General features: G+C 42.3%; 1 protein-coding gene and 1 long non-coding RNA gene across 22 annotated transcripts in view; one reads left to right on the top strand and one right to left on the bottom strand.

The window, feature by feature from the left end:
* LOC122456936 overlaps nt 1-14,513 on the bottom strand; it is a 41,912-nt gene extending 27,399 nt beyond the window's left edge. The window contains exons 1-2 of one of the 2 annotated variants that reach the window (XR_006276116.1): nt 14,325-14,513; nt 12,260-12,333 (exon numbers count right to left, since the gene is read on the bottom strand). This is a non-coding gene — a long non-coding RNA (uncharacterized LOC122456936). The remainder of the gene's footprint in view (nt 1-12,259; nt 12,334-14,324) is intronic. The other variant, XR_006276114.1, reaches the window with a different exon arrangement.
* TNC (tenascin C) overlaps nt 1-15,231 on the top strand; it is a 107,324-nt gene that overhangs the window by 86,851 nt on the left and 5,242 nt on the right. For 18 of the 20 annotated variants that reach the window (XM_043499098.1, XM_043499092.1, XM_043499094.1 and 15 more), the window contains 7 exons: nt 269-541; nt 4,887-5,009; nt 8,316-8,459; nt 9,663-9,782; nt 10,385-10,528; nt 10,640-10,770; nt 11,560-11,692. In XM_043499098.1, the coding sequence (XP_043355033.1) occupies nt 269-541; nt 4,887-5,009; nt 8,316-8,459; nt 9,663-9,782; nt 10,385-10,528; nt 10,640-10,770; nt 11,560-11,692 (1,068 nt within the window). The remainder of the gene's footprint in view (nt 1-268; nt 542-4,886; nt 5,010-8,315; nt 8,460-9,662; nt 9,783-10,384; nt 10,529-10,639; nt 10,771-11,559; nt 11,693-15,231) is intronic. The other 2 variants (XM_038374614.2, XM_043499090.1) reach the window with 1 other exon arrangement.

The following is a 15,231-nucleotide window of genomic DNA, read 5'->3' as shown; positions in this document are numbered from 1 at the left end:
ATTTGTTCTGCTTTGGGGTATTGTAAAAGTTGGGCACTCCTATACGCACACACACATATATCATGTACAGTACCTGTATAACTCTTGAATATCCAAAGGTTTTTTTTTCTTTTTTATAGCTAGCAGATTGTTCCAATTTCTTTAAACTGTGGCTGGATTTTTGCAGCGTGCTCTGACCCGACCTAGAGCAGGTCACTATGAACTGGTGTGTGTGTGGGGGGGGTGAATCTAATTTCTTCTTCCTACTGCTATTTTCTCCTTTTTTTAGAAGCAGAACCCGAGGTCGACAACCTTCTAGTTTCAGATGCTACCCCAGATGGCTTCCGTCTGTCTTGGACCGCAGATGATGGGGTCTTTGACAGCTTTGTTCTTAAAATCAGGGATACCGACAGGCAGTCTGACCCACGGGAACTAATAGTGCCAGGCCATGAACGCACTCAAGATATAACAGGGCTGAAAGAGGGTACTAAGTATGACATTGAACTCTATGGACTTATCAGTGGACGACGTTCTCAGCCCATAAATGCAGTAGCTACCACAGGTATTGCCTCTACAATGGAGGAAGAAAAGCATGATGTGCATGTCTGTCTCTTTCATTTCTGTCCCTCTCACATCCAGTTTGACTTCTCGCAAAGTTTTTAAAAGCCCTTTGCCCCAACAACTCTCACCAAGATTTCTTTCTTTGCAATCTGCTCCATCCATGATCCTGAAGCTTGATTCCTGGGTACCTAACTCCCATGTGTACCTTTCAAATCTCCCCTGGAATAAACTCTCACATCCAGGCCAAGTGGTATAAAGGGGTCTTGATGAAAATGCGAATCAGGCCCTAAATCTGGCTTGATAACCTTTAGCCGGTGTTTGGAGAAGAAAAGAGCCAATGGTAGATCAGTGTTGGAAAGCATCCACTGAGACCGCATGCACCATGATTCATCTAACTGGTCGCCCATGGTTGAGGGGGAATGCACACTTGTGACCAGCTTCCAACCGATCACAACCATGTTCCTTAAACAAACAGCAAGCAAAAGTACTTACCCTCTGAGACATTTGCAATAAGCAGAACATCAATCTATCACAGACAGCCTTTTGTCAACTCACAGGTTTGACTCTCGAGAGAGGGTGCTGTTTAAAGTCAACTATAGTTTTTAGCAGCATGTCCCCATTTTCACTGACTCACAGAATATTTATGGTAAACCACAGGCAGTTATAAATTTTCTCATGCCTACATTCTGATTCGATCCTGGCAGAAAGATTTAGGAGCATGTCAGCTATTGAAGCTAATAGTCCAGAAGACAGACCCCCATAAATAGCCCATGGATAATTGATAATAGAGCCTGGCCCACAGAATCCCAGTTAAATGATTAGGGTGCTGCTTATGCCACTCCCAGCAACAGTAGCCAATGCCATCAAGAAACCTAATTCGCTTTTTGAGTTAGTAGCTTCTGTCTGTTAGACTTTCATAGCATTTCTGCGATGATGGTAAAGAAATATTTGGAGGAATTTTGACATTTCACCATTATTTCCCCTTCCAAATGGAAGCAAAAGTCAAAATATCGAAAAATATCATGAAATGAAAAGTTTCAAAAAGATTTGATGAAAAATGATCAAAAAGAAATAATTTGAGGTATCAAAAAGATCTTTACATTTTGTTTTGAAACAAAAGCTGGAAACAAAAATGCCATTGTGGTTTTGAAATATTCATTCAAAATTATTTTGATTCCCCGATTGGAAAATAGAAACGTAGTCAAACTCAACAGGTTCCTGTAGAACATTTCCGGTTTATTGAAACTGCATTTTTGTGCAGGAAAATATCTGTGCAAACCTTGTTCAGACAGCTTTATGGACAGTCAGTGTGAGAAGAACTAGCTGACTCAGGGGACTGGGATCTAGAGCCTCTCTCATATACCCATCAGAAAGACCAAAAATAAAGTGTCCATTTGGAAACTGAACTCCTCCTTCACACCGAGAGCATGGCATAGAGTCTCACTGGCAGTAGAAGTGAATCTGAAATGCTTTGCACTATCACTGCCCATGTTGTACCTATGCTGTGGTTCAAGGGTCTAGTCCAGTATTGACATCAGTGGGATTATTCAAAGAGGGTGCAATTCGCCCCATGCAGAGAGGCACCATCTAGGCCATACATCACATAAATGCTCAGAGTAGGGCATAGGTGGGGCTGAAGTGGTACTCAGGCACTCCTTGCAGGGATGAATTTCACCCATGCATAAGAATGTCAGGATCTGGTCCCACCAGAGGCTCTCAGTCTCCAGGGCTATCAATCCATCAGCTTTCAGCAGCTACTAAATTCACTTGAATTGCAAAACTAAATCGATATCATTTCCAGCTCTGTCTCATCTATGTTTTTTCTTCTTCACTGTTTCCCCCAGATTGTGGATTGATGGCTAAATCAGCAGCAGCTTTTGGTGCAGTGCTGTTTTACCAAACCCAATTTGCTTTGTCTTTAAACCCCCCGCCCCGCTCTTGTTTTTGAACAAACCCAGCAGCCCAAGGTGGACAGCAAGCTGCGGAGATAATTTACAGTTCTCAGTGGAGCACAGGTTGTTTTCTTTTCCTTTCCCTTCTGTTGGTTTAGTGCCCTGCTGCTGGAGCTTCCAGGAGCACCTGGAAGTCACAACCCGCTATAACTCCTTTTCCTTTTCATCCACAGGCTCTTTCTTTTTTCCTCTCACCGTATACCCTGGCTTGTCTCCACTAATCCTCTTACTATAGCTTGTGTTTGGTATTTGTCACTCTTCTGCTAATGGACTTCTCTTTTGTGGGCTATTTATTTTTATTAACAATGATCAGGGTTGTTTTTGTTAGGGCAGATTAGGACTGAAATGCTGAATGTGAACTTTCAAGAGCCAGGTGTTGTCACCCCACAGTGCTGAGAGCCCTCATCACAATCAGATCACACTTAAGATCTAATTGGTTAAAACTGTGGTAAAAATTTAGAACACATCTTTAGACTGGTTTCAGAGTAACAGCCGTGTTAGTCTGTATTCGCAAAAAGAAAAGGAGTACTTGTGGCACCTTAGAGACTAACAAATTTATTAGAGCATAAGCTTTCGTGAGCTACAGCTCACTTCATCGGATGCATTTTCTTTAGACTGAATCTCTTTGACACATGTTTTTCTACTTATCTAAGTGGTTCATGCAGTCCGATTTACATGTCTGATTCCAGCCAATGCGTATACAAAGTTATTAGGAGACGGGGCTGGAAGGGCAGCAGGCTTTTAACAAAAGGGCCTCTGTCTGTGTGTGTGTGTGTGTGTGTGTGAGAGAGAGAGAGAGAAACCAAAGCCTCAAAGGTTCACAGTTTCCCCATCTCTCATAAGACCTATCTACCCCCAATGGTTTCACTTATGCAAAAATATATATGGGGCCATATTCACTGTTATGCTCTGGCTGCTTTGTGTTGCTCTGGCAATGGAAATCAGCCATAAACCCAGGTCAACTGGTTGTATTTATGGCTGTGTACACACCAACCAGTGAATATTCTTATTCTTTCTTATTGTTAAGTGCCTACAATGTTCACCGCTGTACAGAACAAGACGGCTTCTGACCCAAATGAGTTTGCAGTCGAAACATCAGCTGCATTGCTCTCAACAAGTACATATCTCGCCTAGGCCCCTTTAAATTCTGCTTAGTGATGCCCCCTGCTTTGGAAAGAGAGAGAGAGAGAAGAAGCAGTGGTTTTATCCATAGGAATGAAAGCCAAAAGAATTCCTTCCCTGTCCTCCTCCCTCAAAATGATTTGTTCTCTGGCTCTAAATATCCAGTCACTTCCCAGCCAGGGAATGTGTTTTTCCCCTCCTGCTCCCTGGGTAAAATGCTGCTTTCATATGCAAAGCTCAAGTTAAAGCGGTTTTCAGCCGGGGGCTCTTCTCTGGGGTTGAGGGGATGGAATCCTCCCCATTTTCATAAGCAGGGTGCAGGGGAGCTGCACAGCCACACCACAGGTGATATTGCAGCCTGTCCTAGTGGATCCATGTAGTTGTGGTCCCCACTGGCTGCCCCTGATTCCCTTTTGCATGCCATTACAGAGAGAGAAATAAAGTCCAAAATAGTGCTCCACCACAGGGAGTGAATGGTTTCTTCTACACACTGCACAGCTGGGACTCCCTCTGGTGCCCGGGGGGTACTGTATTCTCTCTGCATTCTGAACCTTCAGTGATTTTGACTTGGGCTAGGAGTTACTTGGAGTTTGTGATCTTACCTGGGGCTTGATCCTGCAAGTTTCTCAGCATCCTCCACTCCCTTTGGTATCAGCGGGAGTTGAGGGCACTCACCCTCTCGCAGGATGGAGCCCTTGATGCACCTAGACTGCAGATTCAAGACCTTTTGTGGGCTTCCTGCCTGCCTGTGACTTGGCACTATGAGAGAGGGCTTTCTCCATTTCTGAAGACTGCTGTGCACAAACGCTTTCAGGGTGTAAGGATGGGCTGTCTCTCATGTTCAATGAAAAACTAGAACTAAAAATGGGCAGAGAAAATAATGGCTAGAACAAATTCTGTACAATATAGAGTGCAAACCAAAAAATGGATCTGTTCCATAACCCCTGCAATTGCCATTATTCCCTGCAATATACTATTAATAAAGTAATATATTAATACATTTAATACCTTTTTTTATGAGGCTGGACATGGCTGTAACTTTATTGGAAAACAAAATCAGGACTGATTGTTCTGAGCGGGTAATAAAACCCTTAGCTGTGTGGAACTTTCTCTCGCGTTACGTTGAACTAGATAGTTATAGCTTCAGCTCCTGGGACAGAAGGCTGAGGTCAATTGTTATTCCAACAAAAAATTATTGATAAGAACATGCTTTAACTCTTTCTCCATGTCTGTGTGGTGTGTTTTTCCTTCTCCCTCTGACTCCACCGGCAGCTGTGGGATCACCCAAGGGACTCAAGTTCTCTGACATTACTGAAAACTCAGCCACAGTCAGCTGGACACCTCCAAGGACCCAAGTAGAGAGCTTCCGGATTTCATACATCCCCATAACAGGAGGTGAGGAAGTGGTGGGGTAGTGAAAGGAATAAGGGTGCACTGGTAAAAGAGAGTAGAGAGCAAGTGGAAGGGACTACGGTGATGCTGGTGTCAGTCACTCGGTACATAGCAGTCTAGCCTCCATATCAGAAGGACACAGAGGTTCAATTCTCTGGCTAGCCAGCAGCTGGCAGGTACAATTACTGTATACTTAACCAGTTCCAGTGGGTGGACGTACTGTATGAATGGCATATCTAGTATGCCAGGGACCAGATTTTCAAAAAAGACAGATTTCCGAGTGCTCAGGAGCACCCATAATTGGAGCCAGATTTTCCAAAGAGTTCAGCTCCCATTTTGGCTCCTAGGCACTTCAGCCTGCATACATCATGCTGAGCATCTTTGAAGATTAGATTAGCTGGCCCTAGAAGATTAAAATAGTTTGTTTTTTAAAATGTCATCTGTGGCTTTAACTGTGTTTTCTAAGTCAACACTTTTTTGAACATCCCTTAAGGATGTTTCATTCCATCCACCATATCTCTCTCTGTTTTAGTGCTTCACTGACAAATGGGAAACTTATCTTTTTCATGAGACTTCCATGATGAGTAATAGACTTTAGCACAGCTCATGGGACCCCTGGGTGGAAAGATTACCTAACAGCATGTGAAGAGCACCCACCAGGGATTAAAAGAAACACACTGGAAGTACTACAGAACAGAACAGGAAGGAGATAGGGATGAAACTACAAAATGGGAAACCACCACCATCAGATAACCGGGGTTGGTTTTTCAACTAAGATTTAGGCCTTGATCCAGCAAAGCACATATGTAACTTTTAAGCACATGAGTGGTCACATTGAAATCATTGGGCTTTCTCAAAAGCATACAATTAAGCATGTGCTTAAATGCTTTTTTGGAGTAGGACCAGAATTTGGAATAAATAAATATCCCGAGTCCCTGTCTATGCAGGTAGGACCTCTCAGGCTAATATGCACTGTGTCTTGGTCTGAGATTAAGTGGGCCAAAGAGGGACTCTGAATAGATATCTGGCCTTTCTTCACCTCCCATCAGAAACAAAACCAAAGTGGTCCAAATATACAAGAAGATTCTCTGATTTCTTTGTATTTAATTGCATGTGCAAATACCTACATTTGCACATGACAGTTATCCATTTTGCACATGAAAATGTGACAGTGCGTATGCACAAGATTTTAGTTTTTCCTTACACATATTCAAATGTTGGCTCTTGGACCACTAGGGGAAAAAAACACAAATAAACCTGCCCCTTTGATTTATGTTTCAGGGAGACTATTTTTACTGATCCTCAACTGTCAAAATGTTCCCTTGTTTTCATCCATTCAATCTTATTGACATCAGTGGGTTTAACCAAGGGGGAAATTTGGCCCTGTTTGTACATAGTACAAGCATGGAGGGACAAACTCAGGATAGGGCACAAAATTAATTACACCTAGCAAGGGATATTGAAGGTAATAACAAAAGGTTATTTAAATACAGTGGAGCAAGAGAAAGATGAAAGAAGTTGTAGGTTCTTTACTTAGTGGAGAAGGAAAGCTAATAATTTATGACATCAAGAAGTTTGAAGTGAGTAATTCCTATTTTCCTCCAGTCTTCACTAAAAAGATTAGTGGTGACTAGATACTCTACACAATTAATATTAACAACAAGGGGGAAAGAACACAAGTCAAAATAGGGAAAGAACAGGTTAATGAATATATAGCTTAGTTAGATGTATTCAAGTCAGCAGAGCCTAACAAAATTCATCCTACGTTACTCAAAGAACTAGCTGAAGCAATCTCGGAACCATTATCAATTATCTTTGAGAACTCATGGAGGATAGCAGAGATCCCAGAAGGATGAACATAGTACCTATCCTTAAAAAGAGAACAAAGAGGACCTGGGGAATGATAGATCCCCTAACTTCAATACCTGTGAAGACGTTGGAACAAATTATTAACCAGTCAATCTGTAAGCACCTAGAGGATTATAGAGTGATAAGGAACAGCCCACAAAGATTTGTCAAGAATGCAAAATCAACCTAATTTCCTTTTTTTTTGACAGGGTTACCAGCCTAGTGGATGGGGGGAAGCAGTAAACATGATGTATCTTTATTTTTGTAAGGCTTTTGACACAGTCTCACATGACATTTGCATAAGCAAACTAAGGAAATGTGACCTAGATTAAATTATTATAAAGTGGGTGCAAAACTGGTTGAAAGACAGTAGTCAAAGAGTAGTTATCAACAATTCACTGGAGTTCCACGGGGATGGGTCCTGGGGCCGGTACTATTCAATATTTTCATTAATGACTTGGAAAATGGAGAATATGCTCATACAACTTGCTGATGACACCATGCGGGGAGGGGTTTCAAGCACTTTGAAGGAGAGAATTAGAATTCAAAACATCCTTGACAAGTTGGAGAATTGATCTGAAATCAACAGAATGGAATCCAATAAAGACAAGTGCAAAGTATTTCATTTAGGAAGGAAAAAAATCAAATGCACAATTACAAAATGGGGAATAACTGGCTAGAGAGTGGTATTGCTGAAAAGTGGGTTAGAGTGGATTACAAATTGAATATAAGTCAACAATATGATACAGTTGTAAAAAAAGGCTAATATCATTGTGGGGCATATTAACAAGGGGTGTTATATGTAAGACAGGAGAGGTAACTATTTTGTTTTCACCACTGGTGAGGCCTCTCTGGAGTATTGTGTCCAGTTCTGGGCACCACACTTTAAGAAAGTTCTGAACAAATTGGAGAGTCTCTAGGGGAGAGCAACAAAAATGACAAACCTGACCTATGAGGAAAGAGTCATAAAAAACCCTGGGCATGTATAGTCATAAAAAATTAAGACTGAAGGGGCACCTGATAATAGTCTCCAGTTATGTTAAGGGCTGTTATAAAGAGAATGGGGATCAATTGTTCTCTGTGCCACAGAAGGTAAGACAAGAAATGAGGAGCTTACTCTGCAACAAAGGAGATTTTGGTTAGTTATTAGGATAATCTTTCCAACTATATGGATAGTTATGCCCTATAACAGGTTTCCTAGGGAAGTTGTGGAATCCTCATCTCTAGAGATCTTTAAGAACAGGCTGGACAAACACCTGTCAGGGATGGTCTAGGTTTACTTGGTCCTGCCTCAGTGCAGGGGGCTGGACTTGAGATCCCTTCCAGCGCTACATTTCTATGATTCCATGAAACTTATTTCTGTACTGGAAATGAAGTCCTTTGTTTGGAGCACAGCATCACAGCCTAAACAGAAGTTGGAACATCATTTCATCATTGCCTTGACATATGGTTTGCTCCTAGGTACTCCCAATGTTGTGACAGTGGATGGAACCAAGACTAGGACCAAGCTGGTGAAACTGATCCCAGGTGTAGACTACACTGTCAGTATAATCTCCATCAAAGGATTTGAAGAAAGTGAGCCTATCTCTGGAATTCTGACTACAGGTAATGCCCAAAAGAAATAAGGTCCTAGTAAGTTTGTTCAAGTTCATGTGTCATACAGAAGACTCATAAAAATCAGAGTTGAAAAACACTGACCAAGTCACATTTTAGCTATCCCCTGCTACTGACTAGAGGATTTCTTTCTTTTGTATTTTGCCTACTGGTTTATTATTTTTTGTATTTGTATTGCAGATGAGTCTAGATGTTTTAACTACCCCATTCTGCTAAGCACGTACCAACTTGTAGTGAGAGACAGACCCTGCCTCAGATATCTTCTAGTCTAAACAGACAAAACAGAAAGAAAGCATTATTAGCCCACGTTCATAAATGGGGAGCTGAGGTACAGATTGATTAAGTCACTCAGCCCGAATCAGACGGGAAGTCTGGAGTAGCACAAGGAATTGTACTCAAATCTCCTGAGTCCCAGAAAACCATCATCTCTCTTTTGTCTAGCATAGTTTTAAATAAACCAGGGATAGGGTTTCCCCCACATCCCTTTGGAAACCACCTGCAGTCTAATTGATTCATAATTCTCCTGGGCTCATAGGAGTACAGAACACTAGGAGGAAGGGGTAATGCACTCAGCACTAGAGGCCAGGTCATACTTCATATCCCTCACCCTTGGGAGCAGCTAATGGTCCCAGTGCAAGGTCTCTAATGGAAGGCATGAAAAGGAGGGAAGATGCAATCCCCACAAGAAAGAATGTAGAAAAGCAGATTATGTGATTCAAAACAATTGTGGCTAGAGGTCTGTAGAAGGTTGTAATGGCCATGAGTTGCCATCAGTTCAGTCCTTTCCCCAGCCTCAGTAGTCTGAGTTTTCCCCAAGAACCTGTCTGGAACTGAGAGCATTGAGGAGAGAAAGGTATCAGGTCTGAAAGAGGCCCCAAGATGGATGATGTCAAGAGTATTATCTGAGAGCCTGTGAAATTGAGTCTTTGAAAATAATTAGTTCTCACTGCCAGCCTCTTGGTATGAGTTTAATCCTCTCCCATGATGACCTCCCTCTGCAGCAGTGCTGTTCTGTGAAGCACGACATCTTTCCAGTAACCCGCCTCCCCCACCCCCCTGCATTCCAAAGAGGACCATGCAAGGGCAGCAGTGTGTGCACAGTTTTCACTATGTGCCTGGTACAGCATATTATATGCAGCAGGGAAGCCCTTAATATGTATAATTCCCTCATTATGGTATTATCTGTCCCTTCAGCTCTGGACAGCCCATCAGGACTGGTAGCGGTGAATATCACAGACTCTGAGGCCTTGGCAATCTGGCAGCCAGTGATTGCCACAGTGGACAATTATGTCATCTCCTACATTGCTGAGGATGGTAAGAAGGGTCAGTGGGGGGCGTCTTTGAGCTTGACCACAGGGCAGTCGGTGAGAGTGGTGCTCAGGACTGGATTCAGCAACTAGGAAGGGGGTGAGGAAGGTTGAATTTGAGGGGTGAAGGTTAGGAGCATGTTAGGAGCATGTTACATGCTGGTTAGGAGCATGTTACAGCATCCTCATTTAAGTCAGTTGTCAGTCCCTAATCCAGGTGGTGAGCAGCCGCAGAGCTGCATCTGTGTTATCCTTGAGGCGAAGAGAAAACACAGTTATTTTTAAAACATACAGCAGGGGGTGCTAGTACTTTTGTATGGAATTGGCTGTAGAGTTAACAGTTTGCATTCAGCTTTGGTGTGGGTTGAGGCAATGACTCCACTGAGCCACTGCTTCTGCTTACTTCATCCTCGTCCCGAAACACCTCCGAAAAATGGGTTTCCTTCCAATGAACGATCAGCCCTTAGCTCAGGATGTGAACATTTGAACCGAGCACTGGTGTTAAGCCTCCCTCTGAGAAGTGCTCGCCACTTACAACCGACGCCCTGACTTCTAGTGGCCCGCAAACTAAAGTTCTCTGTTCCCATCTTTTGTGTGTTCGCTATGTAGATCCAGAAGTTACTCAGACGGTATCTGGGAACACTGTGGAATATGACCTTAATGGCCTTCACCCTGCAACTGAATATATGCTGAGGATCTATGCAGTAAAGGGACCTCAGAAGAGTGAGACGGTCTTCACCAAATTCACTACAGGTACTGTGTCAAGCCTTTCCCCAGCTTTGCAGCCCCGTGCAGTGCGATAAAGGATCCATTGTCTGCTGCCATCAAGCCAGCCCTGCACTCACTGTATCTTGTCTCCTTTAGGCATGGATGCACCAAGAGATTTGAGTGCCATTGAGGTCCAGTCAGAAACAGCAGTACTGTCATGGAGGCCTCCACGGGCTTCTGTCACCGGCTATCTCCTTATCTACGAGTCTATCGATGGCAAAGTCAAGGTACCACACTTGGATCTAATCCAGAAATTCTGAGTTGGGAGACATGCTGGTAGAGCTGCTCAGAAAATGCCAGTCAATGGGACAGAAGCACATGTCTAACATTAAGCACATGTCTAAGTGCTTTCCTGAATCGGAGCCAATAATGAAAACTTAGCTGCAGCCAAGACAACATATAGTCTATCTTCCCTCCACAATAGGGAAAAAAATAAGACAGCAAGCAGCTGCCTTCTCCCATCCAAAGTTGATGGCATAAAGGCAATAGGCATATGTGTCTAAAAGTGACTAGTGATTTTGGGTGCCCAACCTGAGCCACTTTTAAAGACTCGATTTTCAGAGGGCGGGTGTTTAGCACTTTCTGAACATCAGGCCTTGTCTAGATATTTTAAGATGGTTATCCAAAATTGTCACGTTTGGAAATTCAGTTCAATGGCATCTACAGACATACCACAAAGGACAGTCCTGCTTAATTTTTGATGAATTTCACCCCTGCAGCAGAATATGATGTGTATACATAAGCCATGTTAACTTCTACCGTGCTTGCTTTTAAACTACACTACTTAAACATTATAATATTAACATTCATTTCCAGGCAACCTTTCTTATCCTACTAATGGACGTTAGCCTGGTAAAAATCTCGTAGGAATAAAGTTTCATAATAAATCTTTGAAACGGTTAAAAATACCATCAATAATTTACATAAAAAGGCATCTGAAAATCTAAAATATGCAATAGTTCCAGTCCATGGGTTTGTTCATTTCAGAGTTTCTCTAGGATTTATTCTCCCAACAGGAAGTCATCCTGGGACCTGAGGCAACTTCCTACAGCCTGTCTGAGCTAAGCCCATCCACCCAGTACACAGTGAAGCTGCAGGCACTGAACAGAGCCCTGAAGAGCAAGATAATCCAGACTATTTTCACCACAAGTAAGGCCTTTGCTTTGCATGAGGGGTTGGAATTATCTACACGTTTTCATTCTTAGGACCAAGTTGAGCTCTGGAATAGGCAGATGCAGCTCCCATTGAAGTCAAAGGGCAGTGGATACTTGCAGTGTGCTTAGGGCAGTGAGTATGTCTACACTGCAGTCAGAGGTGTGACTATAGCTCATGCAGCTTGAGCTAGCTTTGATCTAGCTAGCTTGAAAAACACTAACAGTGAAGCCCCGGCAGCACGGACCGTACAACCCCACCCAGGATCCTGAACATCTATACGAGCGGCTAGCCTCTGTATAGAAAGCCAGCATGAGGCTCCCTGCACCACTTAAACTCTGTACAAGGCAGCAGCCCCATTCACTGCCCTCAGACTGGAAGGATGGACTTCAGCTATTCAACCCCTCCACACTCCACCCACACAGAGTCTGATTCAGCCTGTGGGTGGAGTGGCTTGCACTCAGGTTGGCCCTTACAGCTTTAATCCCTGGACTTCTCCTCTCCCTTCTCTCTTTCCCACTGAGCTCACTCAGTTTTCATCCAGAGTGTTTGTTCTGATCCTACCTGGGAAGGCTCTCCAGTGAGCTGAATGCAATCAGGTATTCTGAAAGCCTCATCACAGCTGACAGTCAGTTCTCCTGTTGACACATTTTTGATGGCAGGGAAAATACAATGTCGTTTTTAAGGATTAAATGGCTACAAAATTCTGCCTGCCGTTCTCCTCACTTCTCACAATTCTCAACCTTCCAAACTCAACAGCGTCTTCAAATGTTTGCTTCTGACTTCTGCCATCTATGCTGACATCAGGTCAAGTGCTTATACAATGCTAGGTAAAGTCACAGGGTCCTGTTTCCAGTCAACTCTGGTGTAAATCAGGAGTAACCTCATTGAAGTTAATGGAGCTACACCAGCAGGTGGGAGCAGAATCAGATCCTGATGTGTTTAAGTGACATCTACCTTTTTGGTCATGACCAGTAACGAGATCTCCAAAGCTAAAGCATGAATCTCTACAGCTTCAGCTAAAGAGCTAGTACCTTATTCAGGCAAACAATTAAGTCCATGTTTAATTTTTAAAAAAAGGAGTACTTGTGGCACCTTAGAGACTAACACATTTATTCGAGCATAAGCTACTCCTTTTCTTTTTGCAAATACAGACTAACACAGCTGCTACTCTGAAACCTGTTTAATTTTAAGTACATGCTTGAGTCCTGTTGATGTCAGTGGGGAGGTGAGCACATGAGTAAGTGTGCTTATTTCCCCACTGAGTAATTGCCCTGAGTAGGGATGTTTTCCTGAATTGGGGGCCTAAGTCCTATAGTAGAGAGCTGTAACAGACTCAAATCCTCTGGTACAGAGTGCGTCACTTAATAAACAATGGACCCTGAGTTACATTTACACAGCTGGCTTTGAGACTATAAAAGTGTTAATAATAGAAATTCACCTAATACACCTTTCCAGAACATCCCTTAATTACACCTGTTGCAGTTTTTTTCCACTGAGTATGCTAAAATCAATAGTATTTTCAGTCATTTCAAAGATGTCAAGAAAATACCCAAAACATTCACATTTTAATAGTTTTGGGGATTTTTTGTGTTCGAAATTGTATTGACTGCACCCATACCTCTATTAAGTTCTAATGAGAAAAAAATGCACCATTGTTTTTTTTCTTTTTCACATGCCCTGTTTTATAGCATACTTTGCATAACACTTGTTGTTGAAGAAGTCCCAATTTTCGTCTTGGCTTTACCCATGCTTCCACTATTATATTCTCACGTGCCATATATGCAAATCATTAAAGGTGCAGTTTTGTCCTGCAAGTATTTGCAGACAGAACTGATGTCACTTAAACATTTAACTACATGGTTGTGCCGACATTGTAGGTAGGTAGGCATATAAATGCAGCTAATTGAGCCTTCAAAATTGCAGACATACACAGGAGGCTTAGCTTTAGAAATTTGTCCCTAAATATTTCCTTTTATCACATACTATATGATTTTTTAAAATTAATATATATATACACAACCCCACACTGGTCTGGATTGCAACACAGAACTTCTCTCTATATATAGTCCTGGTCCACAACTTTGGGTGCTTCACAGTGCTTTGCTGTTGTAGCTCCCAACCTGGGATGCTCACAAACAGTCGTCCAGCATGCAAATCACACACTCAGTGTCTGTGTATAGCTCCAGCTCTGGTCCAGCAGCTCTGGACCCAGCAGCCTGTCAGCAGCACTCCAGTCACACTCTGTCTTCCAGCAGTCTTGGTTACTACTTGCAGAGTGACCCTAACAAATTCCCAGTCCTGAATTTTCCCAGAAATGTGTGTTCTGCACTGTCCAGCCCTTTCCTGGACTGTTCAGATTTTACAGGTCCATTGCCTATGTAAAGGGTCAATATTCAACAGTTTTCTACTTTAACTGGAGTTGCCAAACAGTGCTGTTTAAACTCAACACTGGATTGGTTTAGCTTAAAAAACAAAACAGATTTATTAACAAAAGAAGATATGATTTTAAGTGAATTCAAGTTTCAGGTATGAAAGTCAGAAATGATTACAAGACACATAAAGATGAACACATTTTCTAGTAGCTAAAACTTAACAAGCTAGACTTGGTTCAAGGTAAAATCCTTACCACGTTTCCAGCAACATGGTTGACCAAATTCTCAGGTCAGGATCTCCCCTCAGAGTCAAATGGCTGGTTCCTTTGTCATCTTAGGTGAACGAGAGATGAATTGGGGTATTTTGCCCCTCACTTTTATAGTCCAGTCACCCTTTGAAATGCATTTTCTTGAGAGTTACCCTTAGATAAAGTTTATTCCAGCTGTGAGGAAGGAGACATGGAGGCTTGGGGTGAAAAAGGTTGTTTGCTAAAATGCAGATTGATCTGTTCCTGCCCCACCCCCCTTCATTGCCAAAGATTGGCCACTTGACAGGTGGCTACCAATCAACTTTGATGACAACTGGCTAGAGGTATAAGTTTTTCCTTTATCTTTGAGAAACCAGTTTACCTACTCCCCAAACTTATCTGGTAAACAAATGGAAGTCATAATTTCAGCTTGTGTTCATAATGTTTAATAGGCATTATGTACATATGTTACATAAGATATTAATGAGCAGTGTGGTTTTAGTTTTTAAATGACTTCTCACAAGGCATATTTTGCACAAAGATTATTACAATAATGTCTAGGGTGTGAATACAGGATCAAGGATTTTCTAGAATTTACAGTCAGGTCTCCTGGGCTCTATTCCTGGCTGGGCCATTGACCAGCTGAGAAACCTTCTTGGCCACATAACCTAAGTTCTCTGATTTAATTTCTACAATGTATACTAAGGACACTGCTGTTTAATGCACCCAGTGTGCTGTAAGGATTCATTAGTTAATGAGCAAGTTGAAGAAGGAACGTGCTATATAACTGCAAAATATCAGTATTTTTTCATCCAGATTTGTGGACAGTAAAGTTGATTTTTCTATTGCAAATTTTCAAGTCTGTGCACCACTAGTGTATTTACTCCATTCTTAGTAGTATCTCTTCTAAATG

The sequence above is a fragment of the Dermochelys coriacea genome, chromosome 16, assembly GCF_009764565.3.
Source record: "Dermochelys coriacea isolate rDerCor1 chromosome 16, rDerCor1.pri.v4, whole genome shotgun sequence".
Lineage (NCBI taxonomy): Eukaryota > Metazoa > Chordata > Testudines > Dermochelyidae > Dermochelys > Dermochelys coriacea.
This window is presented reverse-complemented; position numbering and strand designations above follow the sequence as displayed.